The 18,161-nt window shown below is 35.3% G+C and overlaps 1 protein-coding gene across 5 annotated transcripts in view; it reads left to right on the top strand.

Annotated features, from left to right (window-relative positions):
- The window catches only part of ZNF638 (zinc finger protein 638), a 90,719-nt gene that overhangs the window by 11,507 nt on the left and 61,051 nt on the right, over positions 1-18,161 (top strand). For 4 of the 5 annotated variants that reach the window (XM_027554935.1, XM_027554933.1, XM_027554934.1 and 1 more), the window contains exons 2-7: positions 1,157-2,672; positions 7,089-7,150; positions 14,232-14,270; positions 15,014-15,306; positions 16,407-16,684; positions 17,935-18,081. In XM_027554935.1, coding sequence (XP_027410736.1) covers positions 1,359-2,672; positions 7,089-7,150; positions 14,232-14,270; positions 15,014-15,306; positions 16,407-16,684; positions 17,935-18,081 — 2,133 coding nt within the window. In that variant the 5' untranslated portion in view covers positions 1,157-1,358. The remainder of the gene's footprint in view (positions 1-1,156; positions 2,673-7,088; positions 7,151-14,231; positions 14,271-15,013; positions 15,307-16,406; positions 16,685-17,934; positions 18,082-18,161) is intronic. The other variant, XM_027554936.1, reaches the window with a different exon arrangement.

Here is an 18,161-nt window from a genome sequence, read left to right as displayed (position 1 = left end):
CTTAACTGAAGCTATATTTTGTGTTGGGCCAGAATACTATAGCTTTGTCAGAAACATGCAGTTGATAAATTTAATTAGTTTTAAATTTTTAAATCATCCCAGCAGTCTCTCATTTTATTACAATATTTTATTTAGAAACCTTAACCTAGGCTGGCAAATCCCATGGACGGGGCAGTCTGGTGGGCTACAGTCCATGGGGTCGCTAGGAGTTGGACACAACTGAGCGACTTGACTTTAACTTTTCACTTTCATGCATTGGAGAAGGAAATGGCAACCCACTCCAGTGTTCTTGCCTGGAGAATCCCAGGGATGGGGGAGCCTGGTGGGCTGCCGTCTCTGAGGTCACACAGAGTCGGACAAAACTGAAGCGACCCGAGGAGCAGCAGCAGCAGCAGCAACCTAGGCTATTCTACATTTTCTAAAATTTGATAAACACATGTTGAGTAAGATCTTATTATCTGAAATCTCTCTTCTCCCAGTTTCCTCAAAACTCTAGAGGATACCCACCCTATGAAGCTCAACTCAGGTATTCTTGACTTCTCCCAGAAATAAATCCATTCCTGATGTTTTTTAGTGTTGTTGTAATAATGACACAATCTGTTTTTCTTGTTACATCGTTTGCACTTTGCCTATAGGAATCATGTTTTACTTGGCTTGAATACTTCATAATGATTGTCATATTAGATAAAAATTTTTAATAAAGTGAATGAATGATTCTGAACTCATTCCTTTCCACTAAAATCAAAAGGGTCTGTGCAGGGAAGGGGGGAGATCTTTGGTGATAAACAAGAACTGAGAACTTACCGACCACAGCAACTGAATGTTATTTTCACCCCATCCCCCAGTGGCATGCAGGATTTGGACACTTCTAAGAAGTTTTAAAAGGAGTTGTAATTGCCGCTCTGCACCTAGGACAGCACCCAGCGCAGCATAGTGTACAGGAACTCTGGCTTGAGGTTTGGGGTTTGTATTCTGGATTCGGGAAAGAAGAGCAAGTTTTTGGGAAAGTTTAAAATCCTCATAAACAACTCTAAAAATGTATGAAATGCAGAATGGTTTCATGGCTTTGTTTCAAAATGTTTTACACTGGCTGTAGAACCCACTTCATGAAGTAGTTTGAGTTAAAATGATCTAATATTTGTGTTTTAACTTTCAGCTTTGTGTTATTCTTGGAAAATTTCGCACCACTTGTGAATTCCTTGAACCTGGGCATTGCAAACCCACTTCTGTTGGGCCCATCTCCTTTGCACTTTGCTCAGATTAAGACTCAGTTGGCGCTGCAGCAGCTGAATGCCATTGCCTCACATAGTTCAACACCACCTTATACTTTATTAAATCAGGCTTTCTTGAAAATAGCCATGTCGAGACCCAGGTTTAATCCTCGAGGAAACTTTCCACTTCAGAGGCCACGAGCACCTAACCCTTCTGAGATGAGGCCTCCAGGACCATTTATGAGGCCTGGATCTATGGGTCTTCCAAGATTTTACCCAGCAGGGAGAGCCCGTGGAATTCCACACAGATTTGCCTGCCATGAATCTTATCAGAATATGGAACCACAGAGAATGAATGTTCAGGTAACTCAACACCAAACTGATCCAAGATTGACCAAAGAAAAATTGGATTTTCATGAAGCACAACAAAAGAAGGAGAAGCCTCATGGTAGCCGATGGGATGATGAGCCTCATATATCTGCGTCAGTGGGAGTGAAGCAGAGTTCTGTAACACAGGTTACAGAGCAGAGTCCTAAAGTACAGAGCCGCTATACAAAAGAGAGTGCCTCAAGTATCTTAGCAAGTTTTGGATTATCTAATGAAGACTTAGAAGAACTCAGTCGCTATCCTGATGAACAGCTAACTCCTGAAAATATGCCATTAATCTTGAGGGATATAAGAATGCGAAAAATGGGGCGCCGATTACCTAATTTACCTTCTCGGAGCAGAAATAAAGAAACACTTGGTAATGAGGCAGTTTCGAGTAATGTGATTGATTATGGGCATGCAAGCAAATATGGCTACACAGAAGATCCACTTGAAGTACGTATTTATGATCCTGAAATTCCAACCGATGAGGTCGAGGATGAGTTTCGGTCACAGCCAAGCATTTCTGCATCTGTTCCTGCTCCAAATGTGATGTGTAATTCTATGTTTCCTGTTGAAGATGTGTTTCGACAGATGGACTTCCCCAGTGAGTCCTCCAGTAATCAGTCCTTTTTCCCAGTTGAGAGTGGAAGCAAGATGTCAGGTTTACACATTTCAAGAGGACAGTCAGTCCTTGAACCTGTAAAATCTGTCAGCCAATCCATTAGCCAGACAGTTAATCAGACAATGAGTCAGTCTCTGATTCCTCCTCCTATGAACCAGCAACCTTTTTCATCGGAATTAATTTCAACTGTAAGCCAACAAGAGCGGATCCCACGTGAACCTGTCATTAATTCGTCTAATGTACATGGATCGGGAGGAAGTAAAAAGAATTACCAGTCAGAGGCTGACATCCCCATTCGGTCTCCCTTTGGGATTGTGAAAGCATCCTGGCTACCAAAGTTTTCGCATGCTGATGCCCAGAAGATGAAGAGACTTCCAACTCCTTCTATGATGAATGATTATTATGCAGCATCTCCAAGAATATTTCCACATTTGTGTTCTCTGTGTAACGTAGAATGTAGTCATTTGAAGGTGAGTGTTTTTAAAGATCACTGTATCATGATAACTCAGTGCCCAAGTTTCATCTAAATTCTCATATGTATGCTGGTGTTAACTAGTCATTAAGGAAATGGCAGAAATTGTGATTGCAATGTCAGTGCTTAGTTGTAATCTTAAGTAGCCTGGCCTAAGTATTGAATTGAGTGTTAGGCTTTCTGTATTCCTGTGACTGGGCACACCACATGGATTTTTCCATTTATTTTGAACTTTTGAGAGGTTATCCCAGAGAATGCAACATAAAATTTATATGACACAAACTGTATTTATAAGACAATGTCACATGAGTTACCTTTATCTGAATAAGAGAATCTGTTAGTAAAAAATAAAAATTTGGAATAAAATATTTGTACTGCACACTTTTAAAGAGACAGTATATTTTAGCTTTGCATGTATCTTACCTGTTTTGAGCTAAAGATAGTTAATGTTGATTTAAATATTTTTGACTCTATGATTCTTACCTGGATTTTTAGTGCTTCATGAGAAGGAGCTTCTTAAGATAACTAAATCCATAGCATAGCAAAATTGAGTCAGAATGAATTATTGGGACCAGCTGTGGGCTCAGAGCATAGAGTGTAAAATGATCTGTACAGAGAAGAGTCTTTAAAAAACAAAGGAGCCTTAGGTGTCTTCATGGTTAGGAGAGTTAGAATGAAAGTATTTTACTGAGGTCCTGAGGAATAACGTAGAATATATTGTTTGATAGTAATCACTGGTGGATTTGAGTAGAATTTTCTGAATATTTATTTACTATATATGTTTGGAAACTACTGTTTTTTCTATTTACTAATGTGATTTGAAGATTTATATTACATGTGACCAGGAAGGAATGTATTGCAGTATTTTCTATGGGAACAAGCTATGATTCAAGGCTGTAGCATTGGTTGTATACTTTAATAGGCTTAAAAGTCTATAGGTGTTTATTCCCTTGGTTTTTTTTCTCCTTCCAGTATTGTCCTTTTATTGTCTTTCTGTTACCCACTCACCAGGTTTCAGCCAACAAGAATCTGATACCTGGAACTGATGCTTCGGTCAGAAATGTTGTTGAAAGCAAAGGAAATCAGCATTCTACCTCATTTTAGCCAGATTTTCTGAGTGCTAATAATAATTGCCTTGCTCTGTCAAAGGGAATAGCAAAGTCTTTAAAAAATCTCAGCACTTAGTTAAAATCTAGCCCTGGCCCAAGTACTGAATTGAGTGTTAGCCCCTCTATGTTCCATTTATTTTGAACTTTTAGTTAGTCATGATGAATCTAAGAAAAAATAATATCTTAAAAGTTTTAATTTTTATTCTGTTGAATAGAAAATACACACATTCAGTAACTGTTTACTGGTTACTAATTTTGTACATGATGCTACATTAGGTGCTGGAATGAAAATAAACTACATAAAGTTTACATGTTGTTCTTAAGCAGTTTATACAGTCTCACTGAAGAGAAAAATTACACACCTAAGGAATTTTTTAAAAATTAGAAGGCAACAAATAGTTTGGTGATTGTAATTGACTTGTTTGGATAGGCTGTAGGGAGAGAGAGATTTAATATTTCTATCTTGATTGTAGGCTTATATCAGTTTAGGCCAGCATTATCAATTTACCAATACTTACTGTGTATTTCACAGTGTGTAATTAAAAATCATGCTTTCTGGCATCAGAAGACTTCTATACTCCAGTTAGATAAGACTTGTTGAGTGACTAGGTGCACTAAGTCTGTCTGGATTAAAGTGATCTGGTAGAGAAGACTTCATGGAGTAGGTTGAAGGTGGTTCTTGAATGATTAGTAGGCTTAGATGTACCCAGGGGAAGGGGAATGACATTTCAGATGGGAGTAACAATGATAAGTTTGAGGGGCCTAGAAAAACTAGCCCAGGGAGTTTAGATGTGAAATGAGAGGCATTAAGCTAATTAAGATTCTTTGATTCATGAAATGACACATTAAAAAATATATTTCAGGAAGATAAATCTGACTGCTGTGTGCAAGATGAATAGGAATGAAGAGAGAGAGGGTAGGACGCCTAATTTGAGGCTTCCCTAGTTATTCAAGTGTATGTTGGTGACAGTATGGATTAATATGATAAAAGTACAATAAAAATAAAAATCTTCCTCACCCAGAGATCAAACCTGAGTCTCCTGCACTGCAGACCGATTCTTTACCATCTGAGCCACGAGGGAAGCCTGTAATGTGATAAAAAGACATTAAACATTAAAAGAAATCATTTAATGATTATTAGAGTTCATAGAAATCAATTGCCTTTTTAAATGAACAGATACCTTTTAACAGCCGGAACAGCACAATGGACCTAATTAATGAATTCTTCTCTACTAGATGACAAATGATAGGGATTTGTGAACATGGACTTAGGTAGTATAACCTACCTCTCTTGTTTCTGTGATGTATTTTGTTGCCCTGTAAGTGTGCATGTATTTGACATTATAAATGTGTAACCAATAAATATAAATTATCAACTGCAAATTTTTTTTGCTAAGTAACAGCTAACGATGTTACCTACCCCTGAGTCAAAACTACAGTCTGAAAAAGACAAGAAAAATGAGGAATTTTTTTTTTTTCTAAATTGAGTTTCAGACATCAGAGAAGTCATGCTTAGTTTAGAAGTTATGTCTTTTTGACTGTCACAGTTGGTTTAGAAGTCTATCCTTGGTTTAAAGCCATGTCTTTCTGACTAAAATAATTCAGTTCAAAAAAATACTGACATAAATGGTTTTTTTAAGTAGTTGGTAGATAAGAGAGTGATATGGGTAGGTATTTTCAAAGTTGGATTCTGGGTCCACTCAAGTCTGCAGTCCTTGCTGCATCTTCTGCCTAGTAGGTAATTATTACTCTCTCTCTGGAGAGGAGTCCCGCTTTTGGACCCTTGTCTTATTGGAGAGTAGAAATTGGGGTGGTGTAGATATATTTACTGAACCTAAAAGTGAGTAATGTCAGTAAAGTGGATGTGTGTGTGTGTGAACTGGACAGAGTATGCCTTAAATAACTTTTAGCTGTCAGCATTAGCTGATAGTTGCTATGTCAAATGCATATCTAGTATTCTATCTTCATGTTTTTTCAAGAAAAGCTGAAAGTCTGAATTTTTATATATTGGCAACTTATTCAAATAAAACACTTTGTGGTCCGATTAAATCATGCCCATTTTGATACCTGTCAGTGTGTCTAATGTAAACAATATCTAGTTACTATCAAAGATACGGGTTTAGCAGTACTAAAGACTCCTAACTGCCAGTCTCTTCTAGCTTCCTATTTCCCTGAGCAGGATATGCAGACTTTATTTTTTGTAATCCACAGTCAGTTCCATGGCTTAATGAAATACTTTAGGGTTTGTCATAACCTGCTGCTGAGTATTGCAAGTAGCATGCACTTGTTTTCAGATAGTTCTTGACAAGGCAGATTCCAAAATTAGTGTCAACTGTGGTTTTTAACTGGATAGTTCTAGTCTTTGGCAATGACAGACTAAAATGTTTTTGAAATGGAAATGAATAACATTTTCCTCAAGGAATGTTTTAAAATATGGAAGGAACTGTTCAGTAAGTTTTCTACCTGTCCAAATATTGGAGACACAATAAAACGTTACTCACACTTTGCTTTTAACTAATTGTTTCACTTGGGGGACTCTCTTTGAAAATTGTAGTGCCTTAAAAAAAAAAATCAGATGTGTCTTCCAGGAGCTTTTATGGGTACAAAATATAATTTTAGGGCAGCTTGTGAGTGAAGTTAAAGGAGAAAGCATTTTGTTCATTGTCAAGCTCTATATGTAAGGCATATTATGTCTTTGAAATGATACTGCTTTCCACTATATCCTGAAAATAAATGTTTTGATCAGCAGCATTTTTTCATATTTTTACTAATCTTATCCTTTGTCAGTATATAGTGAGTACCTTGTTTGGAATGGTATTGGCCTGAGAGGTAGGATTTTTTGTTGTTAATGTTGTTAGCTTGAAGTTTAGAGTTGTAAGGCATCAAGACTATATTTTGGAGATGCCATTTCAAATACCATTCTATTTATAGAGTTCTTGATACTGTCTGTAGTGCGTGTTTTTTTTTTAATATTTGAGATGAGTTATTTCTGATCCATGCTTTTATTTTCTCCAAGTTTAAATGTATGTTTGACTTCAAAATGAGTATCTATGGGTAGGATTTTTAAAATGTTTGCCATAGCTAAAATGTTTTAAAATGGCAGCAATGAGTTGATATTAAGTGCTTTTATTTAGAGTCCTTTTATTTTTGTTTGTGAAATTTTTATTGAGTAGCCATATGGTATTTATAACTAGGTTTGTTTAATTTTTGAAAAAACAAAGGATGCTGTGTCATGTTAAAAAGCCTAATGTAATTAGTCAAATGAGGAATGTTCTAATTTGTGCACTTTTCTCCTTTTACAATAGGATTGGATTCAGCATCAAAATACATCTACTCATATTGAGAGTTGCCGACAGTTACGTCAACAGTAAGAACAATTTTTTTCATTCTTATAGGTGGCAAATTTACAGAATAGTTAAATGTTTCAGGTATAATTGTTTGACACCTTTAGTGTGGTACTTTGGAGAAAAATATTTTTAGAAAGCTATTGCCTATTTGAAATACTAACTTTATACAAATTTATTTAAACTTTTTCTAAAAGAGAATTAAATACAATCCTTTTTTCTGACTCCTTCCCAGTAGGTAAATTTAATATAATTGGTTCGTTCCTGCTGCCTTGCCTTCCTTGGAATAGTTTATCTGCTTCAGAATACAAAGCCTTCCCTTCTCCTATACTTCCCTCTCCTTCTTCCTACCCTTTCCTCAAAGAATAACTAACTAAAAACCACTCAAACCAAACTCTAGTATTTAATTTCAGGTCTAAATCTCTCTTGGTTTAGAACCTGTTTTCAGAAAAAAACCCTTAAGTAGGAAATGAACAAGCTAGATATGGTGCTTCCTAACCATTGGTTCTTCAGTTCTTTCGCCTTTTCCTTCTTTAAGACAGGGCACCTATGAAGGTAAAAAGTGTGATTTTCTCTTGCGTCGTCTGGAGTTAACATAAAATTGTGTTCCCCTAGTATCGTTAAACATGCTGATTCAGTTGTGTGTCAAATTCCTGGTCATTATAATGATGATGGTAACATGTTCTTGAGCAAATGAATTTGTGACAGCTGTTTTGGTTTTTCACATTGTTCTTTATGAAAATGTCACCACAATTTTTTTGAGATTATTCATGACTCTCCTTATCATACATGATAAACCTTTCTCGGACTAGTTTTTTGAAGTAGGGACATTTATAAGCTCATTTAACTAGGAAGCTTGAGTGTTTCTAGTTTTAGGAATGGCTGGATCAGGTGCTCAAAAATCAATGTGTCAGTAATACTTTCATTTCTTGTCTGTTCCTTTCTGCTTTGTCTTCATGAGGACACTTCTCCACAAAGCAAAGTGACCCCCTTAGTTCCAGACTTAAGTGATCTGAATATCTAGCATTCCTGGAGTTAAAAATAAATAAAAGCACTTCTTTTCTCATAAATCCTGCGGAAGTCTTTGGTTTGAGTCTTTTGGACCACTGTGGGTTAGTTGTCCATCTCTAAACCAATTACAGTGGTTGTAGGCATAGGGTACTATGACTCAGTTGGTGTCATGTGCCTACTCCTGATGTAGGGTGTGATAGAAGCCCTACCTGAATCATATAGACTGAGAATAGAGAGTTGCTTACCTGTATAGATCTGTGCACAAAGACATTGGTTGTCATATAAAGAGAATTTGTTACTTAATTGGACCATACTGCCACTGTAAATGGAAAATCTCGCCTAAAGTCACAAATTTTCGCACAGAAACTCAGTGGGATGTCTCATTTTTATGAAGCTAGGGGATTTAGATGTGAGGGAATTAGTTGCTGTAGGTAGGCATTAAATGCTAGTTACAGGAGTCTAGCTACATGCACTGCCATTAATTTTCTATGCCACATGGCATTTATGCCTACTGAAAGCTTTTTGTGTAGATAAGCCTTTTTTTCATGTACATAGGACCCTAATTTTAAAGCAGGTAGTTTCCGTGCCTGGTACTTTGTTGTTCTGTTTTACATTTTTACCTTTTTCAGGTACTCTTGAATAATTTTTTCATGGCTTTCTCTCTACTGCTTAAAAAACAAATGCATTAGATTTGATTAGGTGCTTTGGATCTTTGCAAGACAAAACATATGCTATTTCATTGTTTTTTTATAAGCTGCATTGTGCTTCTGTACTTAAATCTATTTAGTCATTTCTTTACTGATGTACGTGTGAGTGCTCAGTTGTGTTTGACTCTTTGTGACCTCAGGAACTGTAGCCTGCCAGGCTTCTCTCACCATGGGGTTCTCCAGGCAAGAATACTGGAGTGGGTTGCCATTTCCTCTTCCAGGGGATCTTTGCAACCCGGGGACCCAACCTGTGTCTCCTGCAACTCCTGCATTGGCAGTGGATTTTTTTTTTTTTTTAAACTACTGAGCCACCTAGGAAGCCTGTACTGATATATATTTAGGTTTCAATTTTTTTTCTTAAAGGTTTATTATCTCTTCTCTCCGTCTTATTGAATCTTTCTGGGTTATGACACAGAAGTAAAATTGATTAACTTGAGAAAAGATAGTGCATTATCTTTAGTATTAAAAATAATAATTAACATAATAAAGAGCTATATGCTTGTGTGCTGGACATTCTTCTAAATGCTTTTTACACAGTGTAATCTTCAAAGCAACTCTGTGAGATCATATTTCAACCCTGTGAAATAATAATATTTCATAATATTAACTGAAATATTATGTGAGAGATACATGTAATGATTTTTTGTGATTTTACCAGTGAGAGGCAGCTTCCCAGCTGTCATACTGCAAATAATTGGCACAACTAATATCTAACTCATGGCTCTTTGTTAAAACTTTTTTCCACTCAATACTTTATTCTGAAAAGTTGCTAAGGTGCAACAAATTTGAAGGGATAATAAACATAGTCTTCCTCTTTATTAACCAACTGTTAACATTTGATGTGTCTATTATACTTTATATGGACATTTTTAATATTAGTTACAGTTTTTAAAAACTAGTTGAAAATACATTGCAGTCATTGTAACACTTCACTCCTTAATTCAACATCTACCTCTTAATAAAAAGGGAAAAAAATTTTAAAGCTTTTATTTTATATTGAGGTGTAGCTGATTAATGAACAATGTTGTGATAGTTTTAGGTGAACAGGGAAGGAACTCAGCCATATGTATGTATACATGCCATTCTCCTCCAAGGCTCCCCTCCATAAGAATAAGGAAATTTTTTCTACAGTGGTTATCTGTTTTAACTACAGTATAACACATGATTAACAATGATTTCATAATACCTTCTAATACACAGACCAAATTCAAATTTTCCCATTTTTCCCAAAATGCCATTTATAACTATCCTTGCCTCTCCCACTCCCCACACTTTTTTTGAGGCTATTTTCACAACAGTTGACTTTTGAAATGTCTTGTCTTGTAGACTGTTCCACATTCTGCACCTTTCTGGTTTTTTCCTCTTCATTAAATTCAGGTTGAACATTTTTGTCACAAAAACTTTATAGGTAATATATATACTTATGTATCACGTTGGGATATAGATGATGTCGTTTACTTAGGTCCTTGTTCTTAGCCATTATATTATATTGTCATGTATTATGCTTCTGAAACATTTTAAAAAACTGGTTAGGTAACACACAGGCAGCAGATATAAGAACATGTAGTCTAGTGGTTAACTTAGATCTAAAACATCATTTCACATCTGAAATATTATTACCCCCTCTTGAATTGGAAAGCTCTGGAAATTTAGTAATTTCTCTGTGTTGGCAACAAGCTGTATTTCCAGGATCGCACGTAAGAGAAAGCTAAGGCTTACTTATATTAAGTAACTGACTTTCAGATTGTTGTACTCAATCATGTCCGACTCTTTGTGGCCCCATGAACTGTAGCCTGCCAGGCTCCTTGTCCATGGGATTATCCTGGCAAGAGTACTGGCTACTGCTACTGCTAAGTCACTTCAGTTGTGTCCGACTCTGTGCAACCCCATAGATGGCAGCCCACCAGGCTCTGCCGTCCCTGGGATTCTCCAGGCAAGAACACTGGAGTGGGTTGCCATTTCCTTCTCCAATGCATGAAAGTGAAAAGTAAAAGTGAAGTCGCTCGGTCATGTCTGACTCTTCACGACCCCATGGACTGAAGCCTACCAGGCTCCTCCATCCATGGGATTTTCCAGGCAAGAGTACTGGAATGGGTTGCCATTGCCGGAGTGGGTTGCTATTTCCTCCTCCAGCAAAATGCAGTACTTGGGTGTAATCTCAAAAACAACAGAATGATCTTAGTTTGTTTCCAAGGCAGATCGTTCAACATCAGGGTAATCGAAGTCTTGCCCCAAACACTGATGCTGAAGAAGCTGAAGTTGACCTGTTCTTTGAAGAGTTACAATATCTTCCAGAATTAATACCAAAAAAAGGATGTTCTTTTCATCATAGGGGATTGGAATGCAAAAATAGGAAGTCAGGAGATACCAAAATAACAGGCAAGTTTGGCCTTGGAGTACAAAATGAAGTAGGGCAAAGGCTAACAGAGTTTTGTCAAGTAGAATGCACTGATCATAGCAAATACCCTTTCCAGCAACCCAAGAGATGACTCTACATGTGGACACCACCAGATGGTGATGGTGACCAAAATCAGATTGATTATGTTCTTTGCACCCAAAGATGGAGAGGCTCTATACAGTCAGCAAAAACAAGACCTGGAGATGACTGTGGCTCAGGTCATAAGCTCTTTATTGCAAAATTCAGACTTAAATTGAAGAAAGTAGGGAAAACCACTAGGCCATCCAGGTATGACCTAAATCAGATGTCATGGTTATATAGTAGAGGTGACAAATAGATTCAAGGGATTAGTTCTGGTAGAGTGCCTGAAGAACTATGAACAGAAGTTCGTAACACCATTCAAGTGGCAGTGACCAAAACCATGCCAAAGAAAAAGAAATGCAAGGAGGCATAGTGGTTGTCTGAGGAAGTTTTACAAATAGCTGAGGAAAAAAGAAAAGTGAAAGGCAAGGGAAAACGGAAAAATATACCCAACTGAATGCAGAGTTCCAGAGAATAGCAAGGAAAGATAACGCCTTCTTAAATGAACAATGCACAGAAATAGAGGAAATAACTAGAACGGGAAAGATGAGAGATCTCTTCAAGAAAATTGGAGATATCAAGGGAACATTTCATGTTCATGGAAGGATGGCACGATAAAGGACAGAAATGGTAAGGACCTAACAGAAGCAGAAGAGATGAAGACGAGATGGCAAGAATACACAGAAAAACTATACAAAAAAGATCTTGATGACCTGAATAACCCATGATGGTGTGGTCACTCACCTATACCCAGACATCGTGCAGTGTGAAGTTAAGTGGGCTGTAGGTAGCATTACTACCAGTAAAGCTAGTGGAGGTGATGGAATTCTAGCTGAGCTATATAAAATCCTAAAAGAAGATGATGTTAAAGTCATAATCCCTTATACATACATACATATATATGTAACATACATATATATACACACATAGTAGAGGTAACAAGTAGGTTAAAGAGATTAGATCTGATGGTGCCTGAAGATCTATGGATGGAGGTTTGTAACACTGTACAGGAGACAGCAACCAGAACCATCCCAGAGAAAAATTGTAGTAGTAGATGAAAAAAATTGTTCATGTTTGACAGTTGTTGATGCTGAGTGATAGATACACTGGATTGAAGTTAAGTTTTTTACCTTCTCAATTTGTCACATTGATAGTTATAAGATGCTCCAGCCTTCATATCTGCTCTCAAAGCAGGAAGGATGATGCAGAAATTTTCTCAGAAGTCTGCCAGTGGTTTTGTACCTATATGTCATTGGTTTGAACCTATTACTGGCTCTCTTCTAAAGAGACTGGGAAAGCAGATTTAGCTTTCTTTAGCCTTTGTTACGGAGGCAGACCTGGGAAAAGGCAATTGAGAATTGGCGTTTTTGTTTGTTTTTGACTGTGCTAGGTCTTTGTTGTGGCTCCCAGGCCTCTCTGGTTATGGTACATAGACTCTCTATTTGGCACATGGTGAGAATTGCTTTTGAGTTAACCTGCCAACAATATCTGAGACAAATGTCAACAAATAAAAACTGCTTTACCTTTAGTTAGTTTTTGACCTCACTTTATTTTCTTGTCAGGTGGCTTGCTGCCTGCATTTCCTTATGTAGCTCTCTTCTTGGCTACTGAAATTGTATTTTTGTACATCTGCGATTTAATAATTTAATCATTATTTCCCATTAACATGTAGAGTCCGGATTCTCTGGAATAGTTGAAGGTGAAGATGTCTTTTTCTTGGACTTCTGTGGTGTTACTTCTCCTACTTTTTTTTTCTGTGATTACCCCTTAATTTCTTTCATTGGTTTGAAAGAACCAATTGCTTTACTCTTAAGTGTTAGTGTACATAAGATTCTGTCCTCAACCCTCTTCCCAGTAACTCCATTCTCTATCTCATTAACTCTTAGTGCTGTAGTTGATGTCTGATTTCTAAATATCTCAACACTCATCTTTTTCTAGACATTTATTTCCAGTTGTTTTGCAAACATTCCTATGTTCCCTTCACTTCAGAAATGTTTATTGTTCTCCATTGCCTTTTACTTAGGTTCAGCTTCCTTAACATGGCTTCAGGGACCTTCAAAGTTTGTCTCTGAGCTGTCTTGCCAGGTTTTCTGCCTCATAATTCCTTTTTGTCATGTCCATGCTGCGGCCACACTGGTTCCTGGAATAGAACACATGTTTGCCTGTAATCCTCCTTTTACGTATTGCCACAGTATGAAACCTAACCTGATCCTTCCCTCTTGATAACCCTTTTTAAAGGGCTACCTGAAAAGCAACCTTTTCTTTGAATTGTCCCCTGAGATCCTCTCTGAGGAACACTTGGTACAATATAAGGGGCAGCATTCATGTCTCATTCTGTAGAATGGTGTCCTCTAGAGTTCTGCAGAGTTGAGTAAACTGTCTTTAACGCTTACCTAAGCTGGTGTTTTACAGCTCTTCTATACCTCTTAACAATTTTATGTGTACTTCCTATTTTACCTAAATAAATGTCAAGGCGTTTAAAGTACAGGGAATGTGTTTCTTTTTCCTGAGTTGCCTGAAACTGACTCTTTATTGAACTAGACACTCAAAATATTTTACTTTGAAGAAAATATTCATATTTTAATATACTAATAAATCACTTAACTTTTTAAAATGTTTTAAATTTTTTTAATTAAAAACATTTTTTAATAAAAAATTTTTTTTTCCAATTTTTTAAGATTTTTTATTTTTTAATTTTTTTTGCTGCACCACATGGCTTGTGGGAACTTAGTTCCCCAGCTAGAGATTGAACCTGTGCCCTTAGCAGTGAAAGCATGGAGTCCTAACCATTGGACGGCGAGGGAATTCCCTTAACATTTGTTTTGAACAGTATTCTCTATATATTGCAGGGAAAGATTGAGCCTTATAATCTTAACTGTTCATTAATATTGTTTATTCTCAAAATAGGTATCCTGATTGGAATCCTGAGATCCTCCCATCAAGAAGGTAGTTATTTTTTTTTAATAGTGGTATTATTGAAATTTGATTTTCCTTTAAAAGTAAACACTTTTTTTTTTTTAAGGCACTGTTTTGAATAGAATCTCATTTTTACCATTTTTATTTTTAAACAGTAGGGAAATGCAACCATCTCTAGAAATCTTTAGTTACCCCAGTTTACCTGTAATAGCTCCCATCTGTGAACTTTTCTTTTTTAGTCTTTTCTGAAAATACTTTATACTTTTATTCTTATTTTATGTTTGTGGGATCTTAGATTATAAATGGCAGATTATAAATGGCTTGAAGGCTGAGAATGGAGTTTCCCTATTCAGTGTGTATAAATACAAGTATAGGAGTCAAATATTTGTGGAAGGCGTAATCTTCGTGGGAAAATTGTTGAGAAACATTTGTTATTTCCTAAATTCTTTATATAACTTAATACTTTCAAAACATAATTGGATATAGTAGTGATATAGGAAAAATGCAAGAAATTGGTGATATTTATTTGTGAGTAAACACAACAGGAATGTAAGCAGTCAGAGGTGATCATCTGCTTTGACTGATCCTTATTCATTTACAAAACCTAACTGCATCATAACAAGCAGGTTTTTGCTTTACATAAATACATGATATTAGAGTTTGGCATTGTTAATATTAATAGCTTGATTTTAAGAAGGTAAATCTGTCATTGATATAAATTTAAATTTATAGAAAATTGATGAATCTTGTGTTTTTATTCTTGCACTTTGTAGAAATGAAGGCAATAGAAAAGAAAATGAAACTCCAAGAAGACGATCTCATTCCCCCAGTCCGAGGCATTCTAGGAGATCAAGCTCAAGTCATAGATTTCGTCGATCTCGAAGCCCCGTGCGTTGTATGTATAGACCAAGAAGCCGAAGTCCAAGAATTTGCCATCGTTTTATTCCTAGATACAGATCCAGATCCCGTTCACCATATCGAATGAGAAATCCATTTAGAGGTAGTCCAAAATGCTTTCGATCAGTTAGCCCTGAAAGGACATCAAGGAGATCAGAGAGATCATCAGGTACACTTATGTTTGTGAATAATAAGTACTTATTTTGACTAAACCATTCTAGTTTTTTTTTTTTTAATTCATTTGATTTTTTTTTTCCTGTATTTGCGTTAAGCTTGAAATGTGACTTACTTACTCTGCTCAAGATTTTTTTTAAATGTTGACATTTTGAGATATTTGGCTCAGCTCTTTTTGAAACTTCTAAGGTTTTTAAGAAATTAAATGTTGTAATTTATTAAATTTTAGAATTTCTGTGTGAAATTTGACTCACATTACCACCTCTTTCGTTCTTCTTCCCTTTATTATGTATCACAAGAAATGTGGGAGAGTGTATCTACACACCCAACATCAAACTTAAAAAAACCGGGGATATACAGATATCTTAGTTTGCCTTAGTAATTGATTATAGACTTGTCTTCCATGAATTAATTTAAAACATTTTAAAATTGTTCAAATTTTCAACATGTGTCTTAATGTTGGTTTAGTGACCTTTCCAGAAGTATTTTTTACATAATTTTTTTTCTGAAATCTTTTCAGAGGTCTGAGATTTTTTTTCCTTTTTCAACTACATATCTCTGAAATAAAATATGGTAGCCAAAATAGTGTATCCAGCACATTGGATGCAGAATTCTCTGATTAGAGAATTCAGATGTCTTCTTTTAAGCCCAACATTTAAGTGTTCATGAAAATAATACTCATCTAAAAAATTTTTGTTTTGAAAGTAAAGTTTTTTATAAAAATATATTGTTTATGTTAACATAGGAGTTTTATTATTAAATAATATTTTAAAATTCTATATTAGTTTCTTCTGTGGTAAATATTGATAAATTGAATACAAATGCTCTTTGGAGTCCTCAGTTTTTAATACTGTAAAGGGATACTGAAATCAAAAGTTTGAGGATCTCTGGTATAAGAGAAGCTCACTGAATAAAGGATCTTCATGTGAATACCTTTTGAGTAAAGAATTAAAGACTAATAATTTTTTTGTATGTATTTGCCACCTGTTGGCCTAACAGTGGCTCAGTGTGTTAAATATTTGGGCAGTTGAGGGGTTATATTATTTTTTTATAAAATTCTTTTCAATTGAAGTAGTATTTGTGTACTTTTAATAGATAGGAAAAAAGCATTAGAAGATGTAATACAACGATTTGGGCATGAGTCAGAATTCAGTAAACAGAAGCATCCTGAAGCAGTTGATAAAGGACACTCACCAGCACAAAAACTTAAAACTGGCAGTGGAGCAAAGACATCAGTTAAATCTACAAGTTCTGCAAAGAGTGATTCAAATATAGGAGGACATTGTACTCGTTACAAATCAAAGAATCTTGAAGATGATACCCCATCAGAAAGTAAACAAATGGCTGATAAAACGGTTTCTCTGCAACGTAAGGTCAGTACTTCTTTGTTAGTGAAAGTAGAAGTGTGTACCTTCACTTGTTAATATGACAAAGAGAAAACAAAGTTGTTCAGAATTTTTAATTTTCATATTTTTGAGGAAATTGTGATTTATTTTGATACAAAATATTTTTTATTGATTTCTGTTTTGAATACAGGAAAGGTCCAATAATTAAAGTCTTATAGATTACAAATATCAAAATTGAGAACATTTTGATGGTTTGGTGTTTTTGGCTGACCACACTGATCCATGTTACAAATTTTGCTCTCTGATTGGGGAAATGGACGTAATCAGTAGTATTAATGAGTTTTTGTAATCTTTGTTAGTAATCTATGAGTGACTATCTGCTGAGAATCATTTTTAATCTGTTTTATGTTTTTTTATAGTATAGTTCAGAAGCTACTTTGTTGCCCAGTGTAGAATACTAGTCTGTTTTCTGGGTACTAATAGGTGTATTTTATAACATTAACAGATCTTCAAGTGTTTAGGTATACATTTCTCTTAACATTGTCTTAACTTTAAACAATTACAGTTCCTTGCCCCCATAGAGCTTATATTTAATAGGATGAACTTACAGTAATCAACCTGATACTACAGAATTTTGAAGAAATATTGAGTATAGGGAATTAATTTTGAAAAGGCTAACTGGTTCTGTAACATTCATTTTGTTTCTAGATTTCTAGATGGCAGTAGTGGAACTTTAAAAGTTTTTTTGAGTCAATTTTTAACATAGGTGGTAAATAATAAAGTATATTCAAATTGTATATATGAATCTATTAAAATACTATGTCTATCTAGATATTTTTTAAATTATTACAACAGACTAAATAAAGCTGTAACTTCAGCTTTACTGATGATGTGCCATCCAATTTTGTATAGAAAAGTACTCTTTACTAGTTTTGGACTACTTCATAGGTCTGGTTTGTTACGAAATGCTTCTCTGTACAGAAAAGAGCATCTGTGATTGGTTGCCTGTAAACTGCCCGCTGTTGGGTTTGAGTGGTAAAATATAAAACATTTCTTCCTGCTTTTCTTAGTATTTCAAAAAGTTTTTAAATGTTCTAAAATATTTGTATAAGTAGAAAGTATAAGAATTATTTATATTTATAAGCAGAAAATATAATATTTTAATAAAAAAGATTGCTTAATGTACTAGGATAAATGGTAGAAAAATTATATTGGGAATTATTGTAACTATACTTTGTCACTTAATTTGGTTTAATTTTCATTCATCTCAAAAATAGCTTCGGAAGGACCAGTCTTCACATTATGGTCCTGTTCTTCTGATATCTGAATTACCAGAAGATGGCTGTACTGAAGAAGAAATTAGAAAAATATTTCAACCATTTGGAAAGGTTAATGATGTCCTGATTGTTCCATACAGAAAGGAAGTGAGTTATTTAGTCTGTTCTAAAAAGTCATAATTTTGTTTTATAAAGACTTGTCAGATCTTTCAGCTTTTACTCCATAT

This window comes from Bos indicus x Bos taurus, chromosome 11 (genome assembly GCF_003369695.1).
Source record: "Bos indicus x Bos taurus breed Angus x Brahman F1 hybrid chromosome 11, Bos_hybrid_MaternalHap_v2.0, whole genome shotgun sequence".
Classification (NCBI taxonomy): domain Eukaryota; kingdom Metazoa; phylum Chordata; class Mammalia; order Artiodactyla; family Bovidae; genus Bos; species Bos indicus x Bos taurus.
Note: the sequence above shows the minus strand (reverse complement) of the source record. Positions and strands in the feature narration are given on the sequence as shown.